This window comes from Colletes latitarsis, chromosome 4, assembly GCF_051014445.1.
Source record: "Colletes latitarsis isolate SP2378_abdomen chromosome 4, iyColLati1, whole genome shotgun sequence".
Taxonomy (NCBI): domain Eukaryota; kingdom Metazoa; phylum Arthropoda; class Insecta; order Hymenoptera; family Colletidae; genus Colletes; species Colletes latitarsis.
In genome coordinates this window covers 41,075,820-41,090,543 of record NC_135137.1, presented here as the reverse complement: position 1 = coordinate 41,090,543, position 14,724 = coordinate 41,075,820, and the positions used below count along the sequence as shown (strand labels likewise).

General features: G+C 33.0%; 3 protein-coding genes and 1 non-coding gene across 12 annotated transcripts; all 4 read left to right on the top strand.

Annotated features, from left to right (window-relative positions):
* Positions 1-1,398: 1,398 nt before the first annotated feature.
* On the top strand, positions 1,399-4,078 carry LOC143341177 (soma ferritin-like). The gene is made up of 4 exons (XM_076763900.1): positions 1,399-1,601; positions 2,156-2,465; positions 2,921-3,145; positions 3,492-4,078. Coding segments are annotated over exons 1-4 (723 nt in total). The 5' UTR covers positions 1,399-1,599; the 3' UTR covers positions 3,678-4,078.
* On the top strand, positions 3,313-3,384 carry Trnaa-cgc (transfer RNA alanine (anticodon CGC)). Its single transcript has one exon. It is a non-coding gene; the product is annotated as a tRNA-Ala (tRNA).
* A 132-nt stretch (positions 4,079-4,210) lies between the features above and the next one.
* Positions 4,211-5,668, top strand: LOC143341178 (soma ferritin-like). Its single transcript, XM_076763901.1, has 3 exons — positions 4,211-4,380; positions 4,913-5,104; positions 5,384-5,668. Exons 1-3 carry the CDS (start codon positions 4,219-4,221, stop codon positions 5,666-5,668), a joined length of 639 nt encoding a protein of 212 aa, XP_076620016.1. The 5' UTR covers positions 4,211-4,218.
* Positions 5,669-6,129: 461 nt separating this feature from the next.
* LOC143341410 (uncharacterized) lies at positions 6,130-14,149 on the top strand. 9 transcript variants are annotated; one of them, XR_013079594.1, is made up of 8 exons: positions 6,130-6,904; positions 7,145-10,887; positions 10,956-12,052; positions 12,133-12,411; positions 12,493-13,275; positions 13,406-13,543; positions 13,701-13,780; positions 13,895-14,149. XR_013079594.1 is itself a non-coding variant. In XM_076764326.1 (7 exons), exons 1-6 carry the CDS (start codon positions 6,676-6,678, stop codon positions 13,506-13,508), a joined length of 6,234 nt encoding a protein of 2,077 aa, XP_076620441.1. In that variant the 5' UTR covers positions 6,130-6,675; the 3' UTR covers positions 13,509-13,543; positions 13,701-14,149. The 9 variants fall into 9 exon arrangements, 5 of the variants coding, with proteins under 5 accessions (XP_076620441.1, XP_076620443.1, XP_076620445.1 ...); XR_013079593.1 differs by having other exon boundaries at positions 13,861-14,149; XR_013079592.1 differs by having other exon boundaries at positions 13,406-13,780.
* Positions 14,150-14,724: the final 575 nt, after the last annotated feature.

Sequence of the window (14,724 nt, the reverse complement as noted above, 5' to 3'; positions counted from 1 at the left end):
TTTACCCATTTCTCGCGACTTAATATTCTACTTCTTCTGTAACACGATTGTGTAACAATTAAAAACGTTCGATACTTATTGTTTTACAGTATTCCTGATGATACTAACGTTATCTGGACGTTTGCATATAGGGCAAGCGTTCGAAGGAAACCTTGTAAGTTCAAAATGTAAAGACTAAAGAGAAAATTTAGTCGCGAACGTCTGTGTTCGCCACAGCAACGTATTAATAAATCCTGCTTTGTAGTTTTACTGTGGTTTCTTAGTGTAAGGGTAAAAAAAAAACAATTTTTCGTAAGAAGACTGTCGATGTAACTATTGTAATACTATTAAAAGAAGAAAATGGAACCAAAATGGACCTCAGTGCAGCTGCTGGCCACTGCACAAGATTAGACATAACACTCTTGTGCGTGTGACAGCGGCTATGATGGGGCTTCCGTGGAGCATCTATGAAACCTATATTCTGGCCAAATGTGGCAACTGAATCTTTGACGCAAATAATTGTAAAAATTTTATATAAGTATCCCATAAATCCCAACAGAACAAATGAAATTTCCTATACTAATGCTATCATTTTAGAAACAGACTAAGTTGTTGTTTAATATATCTAAGTCCACATGTACATAATGTATCTAAGAATATGTCTGTATGAAAATAAATTCTTCCATTATCAAGATTTTCATTCTCTGATATTTATCTATGAATCGTCTGATGACATGGACAGTATGCGCATCAGAATTGACTCATCTTCACCGATGGTCTATTAAAAATGTTACGTATGTTTTATGCTATATTCGTGAAGAGGGGGACAAACTAAAGAACCATCCCGGACTATACAAACTCTAGTTACGCCACTGCTTGTGAGACAAGCTCGGTCGGTAAACGCTCATCTCGAATGGGTTAACAACTTCTTTTTGCATTAATTTTTGTCTTTTAATTAATATTTCTTTTAGTCATGATCCTAACATACTGTCCTTTTTAAAGACAGCACTTTCCCTTTTTAAAAATATCTACAAATCCCGCTAGCCTTCATTTTTCTTATCAAGAGGACCTTCAAAGCCTTAATCCGGCCTTGATCTATTAGTTCAACAATTAGTTCTTCTACAGTTTTAAATCATATATAATAAAAAAAAATATACTATTGATGGCTGTTATAACGTACAACGTTACCTCAGAAGTATTAAAGTCTACTGTCGAGAAAGACGACGTCGTCCAAGGTAGAAAACGACGTTCGCCGGTAAGTAGAACGAGATAGTGATGGAAAAACGAGAAAGAAAACTTGACGTTTGCTTTCTTTCTCGAATCCCCGAAGCTGCCCGAAGAGTCAGAGCTCACGTGCGCGTGGGTGTGCATTATGTACGTAAATGGTGGGGTAGTCTCCTCTGGACACCGGTTTGCCGTTTGGTAACACTGCTGCAAACTGGCATGCCTCGAGGCCTATTCCAGCTCTACTGCGAACTGCATATTACAGAACGTTCCATGAGGTGATAAATGGAACTAAATAAAGCAACACGATTACAACATTATCGTACTAACAGAAAGACGCAAAATAAAATAATAAAATAAAATAAAAGGCTATATTCCGACTACATACACGTTATCATGTAAGTTACCATTTACATATATAAATAGCAATTATATATGCATTACGTTAACAAGAAAACATATAGAGAGATACGAAATAAAATAATTTTGATCCACCGTGCGTCAGACCGACGGTCCATCGCTAACTGGAGCGTCTTGTCGACATAATGAACCAATGAAAATTTTGATCTCGTGGCATGCCCTCTTTACTTCCAACTTCGTCGTCTCCATAGACCATATCATGCCTTATGGGCATTTAAAATCCTATCCAAGTTAAATCACCATGAAATTTTTCTTTCTATCGGTTCGTAATAATTAAGAATTACGTAAATGAAGAAGAATGTTAAAACATATGTCATGTGACTAAGCAATTCTTTTAATTTAGCGCCAATTATAGTTATTTGTACTTTGAACACAACACATTCAAAATGCATCGAGTCGAATATTCGCAGCACATTGCTATACGTATGATTTCATTTATATTCCAAGAGAAATAAAAATTGTTTTAATTATAAATAAACCTCGGTGAAATCAAATCTCCAGTTTGTTAATGCGTTTTGTTTTTACATTCAAGGTTACACCGTTGGACTCGCAATTTTGATAAATGGCGCGTATCCGCGCTTGCGTGTACCACTATCGATCATCGTCTACGCTCGGTGCAGTATGTTTTGAAAGCGCAAGTCAGACTCGTAGTTCTCTTCCGCACGTTGTACCATCACAAAATCAGTGACACCTGCTGTCGTACACTTTTTCAACATACGAGGCACATTTCTACAAAAGACACCATGAGTCTGGTTGTACAAAACTTTCACGAGGCATGTGAGGAAGCCCTTAACCGGCAAATCAATTTGGAACTGTACGCCAGTTACGTCTACCTGTCTATGGTTAGTCAACGTATCGTTTAAGGGGATATTAAAATCTAAAACCTTGAAAAATTCAATTTCATTTTTGATTTCATTTTCTGCAAAAATATTTCTGCCAACAGATACTATCCGATTTAAAAAAAATAACGAAATTACGCGTTCGTCCGTAATGTGCAACGCGCCTTTGCACGGTTGTATAAAATTTCAAACACGTTTTTCTCTAAACTATATTTTCATAATTGGCTTCCATTTTTGCACAAAATTTGGCGTGCACCTTCAGTACACATGTCTTTACAGCCCGTACTAGGATGTATAAGATGATGTTTTTTTATTCTTACTACATATTATTTGAATATTAATAAATAAGTATGTGAAATCCGAATAAAAAAGAAAGTTTTTGTCTCAAAAATGATTAAAAAACACTTAAAAATACCTGTTGTACAGTAGAATACCTCCTTAACTTTGCTTTTTTCCAGGCTTATTATTTCGACAGAAGCGACGTAGCGCTGGAGGGTCTTCACAAATATTTCAAAAAATCTTCCGACGAAGAAAGGGAACACGCCATGAAATTTATGACTTATCAAAATAAGAGGGGCGGGAACATTGATCTGACGAACATCGCAAACCCTCCAAAAAATGACTGGGTTTCTGCTAGAGATGCAATGGTGACAGCATTAGAGCTAGAAAAACAAGTTAACGAGGTATGTGTATACAGAAATAGAATTAAATCGTAAAAATCACTTTGTCAAATTTTGATTAATTTTGGATATATCAATAAATGAAAAACTCGTAAATAAATCGTTCTAATATTTTTGGGATTTAATTAAAAATTGCGTTAAGTGCGTTTTTAATAAAAGTGTTCCTGTTTGGGGGTGTAACTCAGTGGTAGAGTGTCTACTTCGCATGTGGAAAGTCCTGGGTTCAAATCCCAGCTCCTCCAGTCTATTTTTTCCGTTTTATTTATTGACGAAATAAATATCCTGTGATCGAAATGCAACGGAATCCAATGGAATAACATTCTTTTATAAGTATTTCTGTATTTTTCAGAGTCTTTTAAATTTACACGCACTAGCATCGAAGTACAACGACCCGAATTTATTAGACTTCCTGGAGACCGAGTACTTGCAAGAACAAGTAGATACTATAAAAGAAATTGCCGATCATATAACAAATCTAGAACGAGTCGGTACAGGTCTTGGCGAGTACATCTTCGATAAAGAACTTAAAGATTGAAACCTCATTTTAGAAATGTGATATTAAAATCAAACCAGTGTGCACAAACGTCAAATTAAATCCGTAGCCTGTAACATTGTAGAGTGTGTCAAATATTACAATGTATTGCATAACATTGTGCTAATTCTTTCCGTTATAAAAACTATTAATTATAAATACTTAATTTTTATTCGTATAATATCTAATATCGCGAATCGAATTTTACGAAATTCAACGAAAAAAATGCGAATCGGTACTGTGACATATATGTCAATATGTCGGTACAATTTTTAAAGAATTTTGTAAATTGTACGTAATTAAATATAAACATGTTAAAGGCGTTGCGATGCAAAAAAATTCTTGTTAACAAATTGTGTCCACATGTCTGTCAATTGTACAATAAAAAGTAAGTTTTTATATTATTCGGTAATGTTTTCTCTAGTCTGGAGTAATTTGAAAAAATCATTAATATTTTTCGAGATCATACAAATTACAGTACGCCGATATCGATTGCACAGCAAGAAAATGTAATTCGGTGATACAGTTTGCAAGATCTTTCGCCATGTCTTGTTCGGATGAAAAATCCAATCAATTTTGCATTAACAAACCCATGGAATGGCCAAGTGGAAATCCAGCAAAATTTAAGTTCCACGAGGAAACCGAAGCTATATTAAATGAGCAAGTAAATGCTGAACTAAAGGCTTTTTATTATTATCTTTCCATGGTAAGGTCGAAAGAAATGATTAAAGTTGAATCGAAATCAACTACCTGCTTAAGGCCATTGAGCCATTAACCTCACTATACCGTTTTCTACACTCCTATGATTCATTATTAGAAAAATAACACTCACCGGTGGATCAGTTGTTTCCGATTTGACTAGTGTTTCTACTGTTGTCCGTTAAAAATAAAGATGAAGTGGATATAAATATAATCCATTGTGACTATATGTATACTGTTCTGGCCAGGGGCGTATTCGAGGTTCGTCGCTGAATAGAAACAAGTTTTCCAAAACTCGGTGGTAGAGCTTCCATCGACAAATTATTGCGAATGTTGTAACCTTAAAAAAAAATTAACATATTAGTATTTATCTACGTAAATAGTAATTTATATAAATTTTGTCGTACCTGAATCTATTTGGGAAATAACCCTCTGCCAACACGGCCCTGTTGCGATCACGTGGTTTTGTTTACACATACTCATCTTTACACTGAACGGACAATGGAATAGTCTCTCGCGAAGACAAATATTTTTCACAGGCTGCGTATTTCGGACGAGCCGATGTAGCATTGCCAGGCTGTGAATCATTTTTCATGCAAATGCATCACGAGGAGCACGAGCATGCTCTGAAATTTATTAATTATGTTAAAATGCGCGGAGGCCGTGTTAATTTATGCACGGTACAGCATCCCGCCGAACAAGATTGGAAATGTCCGCTGTACGCTTTTAAAGTAAATTATATTTATCTACGATATCTAGTGCCCTTAGCATTAGAATCATTTTACTTACTTATTGCTAATACCAAGTTGGCATACAAAAATTAAAAAGACTAATATTGAAAATTAGGGAGGATTAGAAACTCAGAATTACATTATTACATACCTCATGCAAATATAAAAAATAACCGAATGATCATTTTTTATCTATTATGTTATCAATATTTAAATAATTTGATATCTAAATATTAGAGAATATAGATAATATTATTCAACATGCATGAATCTGTTTAGACGGCTCTAGAACTAGAAATTGAAGTAAGTGAAAAGCTAGTAGCTGTAAACACCGTAGCTGAGAAACATGGAGATTTAAATGCAAGTGATTTTATCGTTACCGGCTTTATGGAAGATCAAATGAAGAGTGTTAATGAAATGGGAAGATTTGTGGCTGTCTTGTCTGGAATCGGTGATCATGCGTTGGCACGTTTCATATTCGACAAAGATTTACTTGAAAATCACGTTACACCAAAATTTAATATTCTCCGAACTACATTGCGCCAAAATGGGACTGATAGATAGCACACGCCATTTGAAATATTTTGTCCATGCTACACGAATGCACGAGAAGCGCGAGATCTGCGATTGGTACAATGAAATAGATGGCACACATTTTACCAATCAGAAATCGAAACACACTTCGTATCTTATCTGCATTGCGTAGTATGTGGTAATATGAACAGAATCGTTTAAATCGAGTATACTTCTGTTTCGATACAATTTGTACACAGGTATTTTATCCAACTTTGTTATCTGCATATTTTAAGAATATTTTTCATATCGTATTTTACGTTTAGAGTAAAAAAATAAGCTCGACAAAATATAAATGAAATAAAGACATTTTAAACGAAATATGTAATTTGTATGATATTTTTCGTTAATTACTACCTTAAAAATACTATCTAGAAATCTGAGACACTGATAAACATACATGCAATACACTCCTGATGAGAATAACATGTGACGCAATAAACCAATATTATTTTGTTGAAATCGCGTGATTTTGTTCATCTTGAATCTTCGTCTAGGCGAATATAATAGGGTATGTTAAAGAAACAGCCATTGTGTTAATATTGCGTCGTCTGTTTCTAGTAAAATTCTGGTGTTTAATTTCTGAATATATCTGTATCAATGAATACCAGCCGCCTCGTGTCATGTGTGAGGACGACTTAGTATGGCGGATTTATTACATGCATTAAGTGTGAGAAGATCAACTACGACGATAAAAACAGACCTTGCGGCGGATAAGTTTATTTGTCTTTTTTATTAAAAATAATATTCGGACTTGATTCAATTTTTAATTTATTCTATATTCACAAAAAGAGAGAGATTTTTAACGTTAAATAAATTGTTCGTTAAGGTCGCGTGTGTGTGAGTCAGGTTTAGATCAGTGAAAAAAATCATAACTACTACTAACGCGTAATTAATCGTAATTTTCATGGAAAAGTATTCGCTGTATCGTAATATTTGTTTCTGATTCCTACGAATGGACAGGATTAGTTGTTTATGGTTTGAGGGTAAGTTTAAGAATGGCTAGCGATTTGTCGAGCGGGTGTACAGAAGCAATCGAAGTGTTGGATGAAAAAGAGGAGGGTGAAATATCTTTGGAAGATGTGAGTTCTTCTGAAGAAGGACATTTAAATTACGGATACGGGAACAGGCTTCCACAATGTTCTAACTGCTTGTCGACCCAACATAATGCAACGTGGTGCACTGCTCCTGCCAAATTTTATCATTCTAAAGGCTCTAACAGAAGAGGTAAATTAAATAAGAGGATTTTTGTTTATATTTTTGAATAGCCTTTTACATAGTTAACTTATAAAAATTGTTTTATACATTTATTTATACAACTTTTATTCGCTAAATTTTTTAAACTGCAATATAAAAGATAAAATGATGTACTTGGTGTTTTTTCTAATGCTTTGAATTATACAAATATTAAACCTTTTGATGTGTAATGTACTATCATACTCGACATATCGTGTTCTAATCAAGTAGAAGTTGACCTTATTCTACAAGATGCAGTCCAGGGAAAAGAAAATCGTCACCAGATCAAAGAATCAGGATGCATCGGAACAAAGCACATAGTTTCTACACTTCAAGAAAAAAATGATGACCTTGTACCTATTTCAAGCGATAGTGACATGGAAATTGTTGGTCTTGCAGATAATTCTAAACAAATTGTTCTACGTTCCACATCAAAAACTAGAGTGAAAAAAAAAAGGAAAAAGAAAAGAAATCATGCATCTGTGATGACATTAGATGATTTAGTTTCTTCATCTACTGTGGACATATCTGTGTCAGAATGTGTCAGTACATTAAAACACGATACAACAAAAGTTAATTCTTTAAGATCACACCATAGAGAAATGAGTCCTGCCCATAGAACCAGATCAAGAACAGATCCAAGATCACCTTCTAGAAGACATAGATCTCTTGTAAGAACACATTCTCCTTTTAAAAGATCAAAATCTCCAATTGTGCATACCAGATCACCAACAATAAAAAGATCTCCAAAAAGACCTAAGTCTCCTAAACGATCACCATACAGATCAGTAGGAAAAACAATACCTCGAAAAACATCACATGTTGAGTTGATGTCATCATCTCATAATTATGTTGATACACATAAACTACTTAAAAAAGTTAGACACTTAGATTCAATAGGAACTCATTCATTAGAAGAAACTTTAAATAAAAACAAGGAGCATGCATCATCTTTAAAAGAGAAATTAACAAATATGATGAGAGGAGTATGTGACAATAATAGTGACATGACAAGTTTGCCTAAAGAAAAGACCAATATGCATGCAAATAAAACTGAACTTAATGATGCAGATGATGATGAAGATTTGGCATTACTAAGACAAAAAGCACTTGAAACAAAACAAAGGAAATCAAATAAACAGAATGAACAGCCAAAGGCAGAAGCTGCAAAAAAAGTTAATACAAATATAGATGATGATCAAGATGAAGAAGATTTAGAATTGAGAATGATTGCACTTCGTTCTGCTGTATTAAAAAAGCATCAAAATAGAATTCAAAAAGGTATGAAATCAGGAAAATATAAGAAATCTAATATATCCCGTAGTGAAAGCCCATTCACTCAAAGCTTTCTAGACAGTATCCCTATACCTGGAGAAGAATTACTAAATTTTGCGTCGCCACCGCATACTCCGCTTACTATGAATGAAAGTAATCATACTGAAGATATGGATTTAGATACAGATATTGAACGGGAGAAAGAAAAATTGCCATATTCTCCAACAGATAAAATTACTGTGAATATACCTATGGATACAGAATTATTAGGTATTCAACCATCTGATGTGTCTTTTATCAGTGTTAATGAAGCAAATAGTAGTCCAGATTTTCATGTATCTACAACACCTAATCAGGATGATCAAAAGTCTTATCAGGGAAAAATTATTGAAAACAAAAGTTACTTACCAAATGTTACATATTATACATTATCACAGAATGCACTGTATACAACAACAAATGTAAATCCACAATATTCACCAATAGATCCAATAGAGACTGTTAGAACTGATTTTATGAAAGTACATAATTCTGAAGTAAATGTTCTCAAAAATAGTAATACTTCCGCCTTTGTAGACAATAATACAAATCAAGAAATACCTTATTCTCCAACTGATACTCCAATATATGATCCAGATCTATCACCTGAGCTTCCTCAAACTCCTGGTCCAATTGCTACCTCAAATTCTTCTATAGTATGTACAGGATCTTCTTACAGTTCTAATATGCATGAAAATAATGAACAATACAATTACATGTTAGCAAGCCAACAAATACAATCAACAAGACAGATAAACAATGCAAATGAAGATGAACATCTAGATAAACTAGAAACACTTTCTATGGATACAGTTGTTGGTTCTGCTACAAGTTCTCTTAGAGAATCGTTATCAACAGGTAGTACAACAACAATTGATTCTCCTTCTGAAATAGATGCAGATACTAGTCCATTGACTGAGTCTCTTAAAAGTGAAAAACATATGGAATACATTCCAAATAATGTTAAAGAAACAGTGCCAGAACCTCTTTACATGAAAGGAGTACCAGATGTTACCAAAGATACAAATAAAATACCAACACTAATTAACAGAACGCTCGTACCAGCATCAATTTTAAAAACAAACAAACAATTACAACAACCTTTGCCTATAAGAAAGTCCATAATACAAGAACCGACATTTAAAAGTGCTGAAATGCAACCAGTTATCATTAATGAAGAAACTAGTTCAAGAACAAATACTTCCTTCAAACCAATTAAATTAATGTTGTTTCCACAAAAATCTCATTCTATTTTAACAATACCCACTGCATTTCCTGATTCCTTGTATGGAGATTCAACTAACAAAATATCTACAAATAAAGATAACTTACTAATAGAAGGTAATAACAATGTGGCTCAAATACAAAATGATGAAACTATAAATACAGAAAATAAAACTCGTAATACTGTGAGTCTAACACAGAAGAAGAAACTTACAAGGAAAGGAACAAAGAGAAAAAATATTGGTACAATAAAGTTAGGTACTAAAGAACATGATGTAACAGGTACAAATAGTGACAATATGAATATTTTAGATAAACAAATAAATAAAATGTCTGAAACTGAAGATTCTGAAACGTGTAAAAATAGTAAAATGCAACTGAATGCAAAAGATAATGTAAAGATATCTAATTCAGAAACATCAAATAATATTCTTGATCAAAAGAATCAAATTTCGTGTGAAACAAACGTAGACGAGACGAGGACTAAAGATACTTCATCTAGTGATACAGTAGAACAAGTTAAGAATATGGATACTAGAAGACAAAGCCTAGATGAAGATGAAGAAGCATTGAGAGCAATTTTATTAGCTTCTTTACCAAAACGGACAAAATCTACCAACCAAAAACAATCAAATTTAACTGCAATTACAACTGCATTATCAAATTGTAATAATCAGGTATTTGCAAATCAAACTATATCAGAAGTTGCATTATCCATGGTTAATACAATTAATACATCAAACACTAATGGCACAACATTTTTGTCAAGCTCACATGCAAATTCATGTATTTCTGAAAATAATAAAAATCAGACAAATTCTGGAGAAAAAGTAATTAATACAAGCACACAGGGGAGTTTAACTGCTGAAACTGTTACATTAGGTTCTGTAACTTCTGGGAGGAAAAGATTAATTCCTATGACTAAGGGTCCACAAAAGAAACTTGTGAAAAGAATTCCAATTTCTGCAAGTACGAAAGTTGTAAACAATGCAAAAAAATACCAAAATGCAATGGTTCAAAAGAAACTAAATTTGCAAAAAGCTGCATTATATAGCAAACAAAAGTTAACAGAAAATAAAATTCTTACTGAAGTAAAATCTAATGACAACAAATGGTCTACAAACACAAAGAAATCCTTGTCTGACACACAAAGAATTGTAATAAATTTAGAATCTGACACAGAAAGTGATTCTGAATCTGAACAGCATACAAACAAAATTGGCTCTTCTGTCAATTCTCTCACAGTAGATAAACCTCAACCACTGATAAATGACACAGTTGAATTTGAAAAAAATTTAGATCAGTTTTTACGAGCTGTAAGAAAAAAACAAGAATCTCTGGCAGCTGCAAGACCAACTTCAATATCACAAACACCAAAGAAAGATGCAATATTAACAACAAAATCAGATAATTCATCTAATCTTCATACACCTTTGGTAAGACTTCTCTATGTTAAAATATTTTGATATATGTATGACCTTTAATTGCAAGAGTATTTTTACAGGCTGTACGTCATTTACCTGCATCTCAGCAAGAAGAATATCGTCGGTTAAAACAACAAATTATGGAACGTGAAAAATTGAAATTACATAGAACCGTAGAAAATAACGGTTCGACTAAAAATAAAAGCACAGAAATATCTACAAAGTCGATATTACTCAATAATCCGAATAAAGAGTTACATTTAAAAATAAATCAGACTATTTCTGTAAAAAGTCAGGATGTAAATACACAACAACTGAACAAAGAGAACTGTTCAAAAAATTTGGATTCAATGAAAAGTACGCATACAAACGGACAATTGTGTACTAATAATGTACATAGCGTTGATAAACAAGGAAATGTAAGTCCAAATCAGACAAAAACTATATCAAGATTAATGACGAATTTAAATATATGTATATCCAACGAAAATCATTTGAATAAAGTTGAAAATAAAATAGTTGGAAATCCTTTGCAGTCAGTTACTACATCGCGTAAAGTTTTTGAATCATCTGCAAATGAAATTCCAGTAAAATCCAAAACTTCGCCAAGCTTGAAAGTTTTATCCACAGATGAAGTAAATCAAAAGTATGTACAAATTCAAGTAAAAAACGATACAAATGAACGAGTAGTAACAATACATGATAAAGTGACCTTAAATAACAAAACAGTAATTAATCAAAATAAAAATATTTCTGAAAATAAAGATAAGTGTAATCAAGATGAACATAAACCATCTGTAGATCAAGAAATTATTACTAATGATACTCAATGTAGTAACGATAATGTGGATTCAGATGCATCTACTCTTATTCTAACAAGAGACAATGATGCTACACAAAGTATAAGAAGTCTTGATACATCTGAATCAACGATTCGACTTTCACAATGCGGAGAAGATAGTCGGACATCGACAATTTTAATACCAGAAAGTAAAGACGAAAGTTATATTTCATTATTCAAAAATAATCTATTATCAAATGATAAAAGAAGTATAGAAGAAAGTTGGGGAGCGATTAAAAGAGATGTCAAAACAGAGCTAAGTGCTCTTATTAATCTCTCACGGGTTGAACAAGAACAACATTTATTAGATACAGAAGAAAAATTAGTTTTGAAACGGTAATTACAAGTATTAGAAATCGTTTCTTGTAATATATGTAATATCTATGTAGCAATTAATTCTGATGTTTATGATACAGTTATACGATAATAGATGAATTAGCTGAAATGTCGGGTAATCTTCGTCAATGGCACATGGAACGAGATCTTCAAACAAATTTAGTTGCAGAAGTGAAGAAACTCAGGGAACAACTCAAAGTTGCTGAAGAAAGATTACAGCTGCAGCGTAATCGTATAAATAATATAGGTCCTAAAGTAGTGGCAGGACATGGAAAAATCAATGCAGGCCGGCAAGAATGTTTTAAACTTGCAACGATTTGTTCAAGTTTAGGAAGTAGAATTATAGGAAAAGAATACAAGTACAGTATAAAAGAAATCGTCAAGTGTAATTGGAAATAGCTACAAATTTCTTTAACATCATTTTCATTGGTATTTTACAGGGTACCTGAAGCTGGAGCACAACTTTTAAATAATAGATTGAAAGAAGTGGCCAATCACACGCGGCAGCTTTCTCGGAAAAAAGTACCATCTATCGACATACCCGAAGTACACGAATTAACGAAATTAAGTGAGGAAACTGCATCTATTGTGCATTCGGAAATTTCGCAGATTGATGATCTGTCATTAGAAAAAGATAATGTAGATTATATTGGCATAAAAATTTCAAACGAAAATGAAATTGAAAGCAATTTATCATTAGAAACAACTACAATAAATTTAGAAGAAACAAGTGGAGAAGAAACCATGACATTATATAATTCGTATGTTAGCAATAATGCAGAAAGCAACATTGAACATGAAGTATCTATTGAACAAGGAATATCTAATGAACAAGAAGTACCCGCTGAACAAGAAGTACCTACTGAACAAGAAGTATCTACTGAACAAGAAGTATCTACTGTACCAGAAATATCTACTGTACAAGAAGTATCTACTGTACCAGAAATATCTACTGTACAAGAAGTACCTGCTGAACGAGAAGTATCTACTGAACAACCAGATTCAAGTAGTACTTCAGTTATTACTTCCGATATTCCTAGTTCAAAAGATACTGAAGAATCTGGCCACAAAGAATCATCAGAAAATGAGATGGTAAGACCTAGCTCCTCAACTTCGGAATCTTGTAATCAGAAAAAAAATTCTACAAAACCTGAAGTAGGACACCAAATCAAGAAGACGCTGTTACCTTATGAATCAATATTAACTCATTTTAAAGTACCAAGGTGGGTTTTGCTCTCAAAATGTTCAGAATTACTTCTATTTAATTAATTCTTAATTATATAAAAACTTTCACATTTAAATGCTACAAAAATTTTGAGCATTTTTTTTGTGTTTTTTGTCATTCTTAACCAGGAACACGAATCCCAATGGCGTCCTTTGTCCGTACGAGTTAATGGGAACTTGCAATGATGGAGATTGTCAATTTATTCATCAAAGAGACAGTCGAGCCAAGTAGCATTTAGCTACTAAAGTGGCATTGTTAAGTTATACGTAAGGTGGTTTTAATCTTTAATCATAAGATTCAGGGGGCTTTGTGAAATAAGAATCCAATCAAGACTTTCATTGAAAGCGATCACGTTATCTATAATTCGTTGTAACGGATATAGTTTTCTATTTAAATAAAACATTGCTATTCTTGCCATTACAGGTACTGTTTCTGGAGAAGCAATATCCTGTGTAGATGGAATTATCCAGTTAACAACCGAAGAAGTCACACACCCGAAGATGGTAAGTTGTCTTCATCATGGCAGGAGTTTGTGCACAAATTAAAATAGCCATTTTATTATATAAGAATCTTAAATTTTAAGCAAAACAGAATTTTTAATACTGTGCTATTTCAAGCTTCTATTCTATCGAAAGTTTAAAGAAGATTTGCTGCAAGTGTTTATTTTTTACATATGTAAAAAGTGTCATATAAACTGCAAATACTTAGTGTGGTTAATGTAAAAAAATAAAAGAAGAAATTGTTGACCGATTGTTGAAGACAGCCGTACAACAAGCCAACATCGGACATTGCAACAAATATTCATTTCACACTTCTATTTAAGTTACCTCATAAAAAGTCTTGTACCTGTATAATAAAAGATTCATATTTTTTTCTAATCACAGCTTTATTTATTTGTTTAAATCTAAACATCTAAGAATTATCCCTTAAATATAAAACAAAAAAAAAAATGCTCAGTACCTTGACTAAACCCCGTATGTATGGCCAGGAAATTTTCCTTGTGTTTTATATTTATGCCAAGGGAATTTGCCCTCGACTCTAAGAGTATCCCATCGACGAACCCACTCCATTGGACATATAGACGTGAAAGCTTGTTTGAACCACGTACATGCACTTGCTCCTGTTCCTAAAATATGTTCACAGCGATAAAAATCCGTATACATCACCCAACAACGCAACGTCTGGTTTTGTTGCTGAAACCTAAACAACGATACTAATATTTATTTTGATCTAGAAAATCAGAAAGATCGAAGAAATAAACATATATTTATTACAATGGTTACATCAAATTACCTTGGATCTACACCAGGAACATAAAATGTGTCTTTTTCTTCTTGCTTATTTCCTTCTTTGAGGCATGGATCATCCTCATCTACAACTATTGTTATTTTTTTCTTTGATTCTTGTTTCTTATCTGTTGCATTGTTATTAATTTGCATCGAATTCG

Excerpts from the sequence above, each read along its gene's own strand:
- LOC143341177 (XM_076763900.1), top strand. Across the intron at positions 2,466-2,920 it reads GTTACGTCTACCTGTCTATG|GCTTATTATTTCGACAGAAG; the intron begins GTTAGTCAACGT and ends GCTTTTTTCCAG. Across the intron at positions 3,146-3,491 it reads TAGAAAAACAAGTTAACGAG|AGTCTTTTAAATTTACACGC; the intron begins GTATGTGTATAC and ends TGTATTTTTCAG.
- LOC143341178 (XM_076763901.1), top strand. The coding sequence starts at position 4,219 with ATGTCTTGTTCGGATGAAAAATCCAATCAATTTTGCATTAACAAACCC. Across the intron at positions 4,381-4,912 it reads TTTATTATTATCTTTCCATG|GCTGCGTATTTCGGACGAGC; the intron begins GTAAGGTCGAAA and ends TATTTTTCACAG. Across the intron at positions 5,105-5,383 it reads GTCCGCTGTACGCTTTTAAA|ACGGCTCTAGAACTAGAAAT; the intron begins GTAAATTATATT and ends GAATCTGTTTAG.
- LOC143341410 (XM_076764326.1), top strand. The coding sequence starts at position 6,676 with ATGGCTAGCGATTTGTCGAGCGGGTGTACAGAAGCAATCGAAGTGTTG. Across the intron at positions 10,888-10,955 it reads CTAATCTTCATACACCTTTG|GCTGTACGTCATTTACCTGC; the intron begins GTAAGACTTCTC and ends GTATTTTTACAG. Across the intron at positions 12,412-12,492 it reads ATTATAGGAAAAGAATACAA|GGTACCTGAAGCTGGAGCAC; the intron begins GTACAGTATAAA and ends GGTATTTTACAG.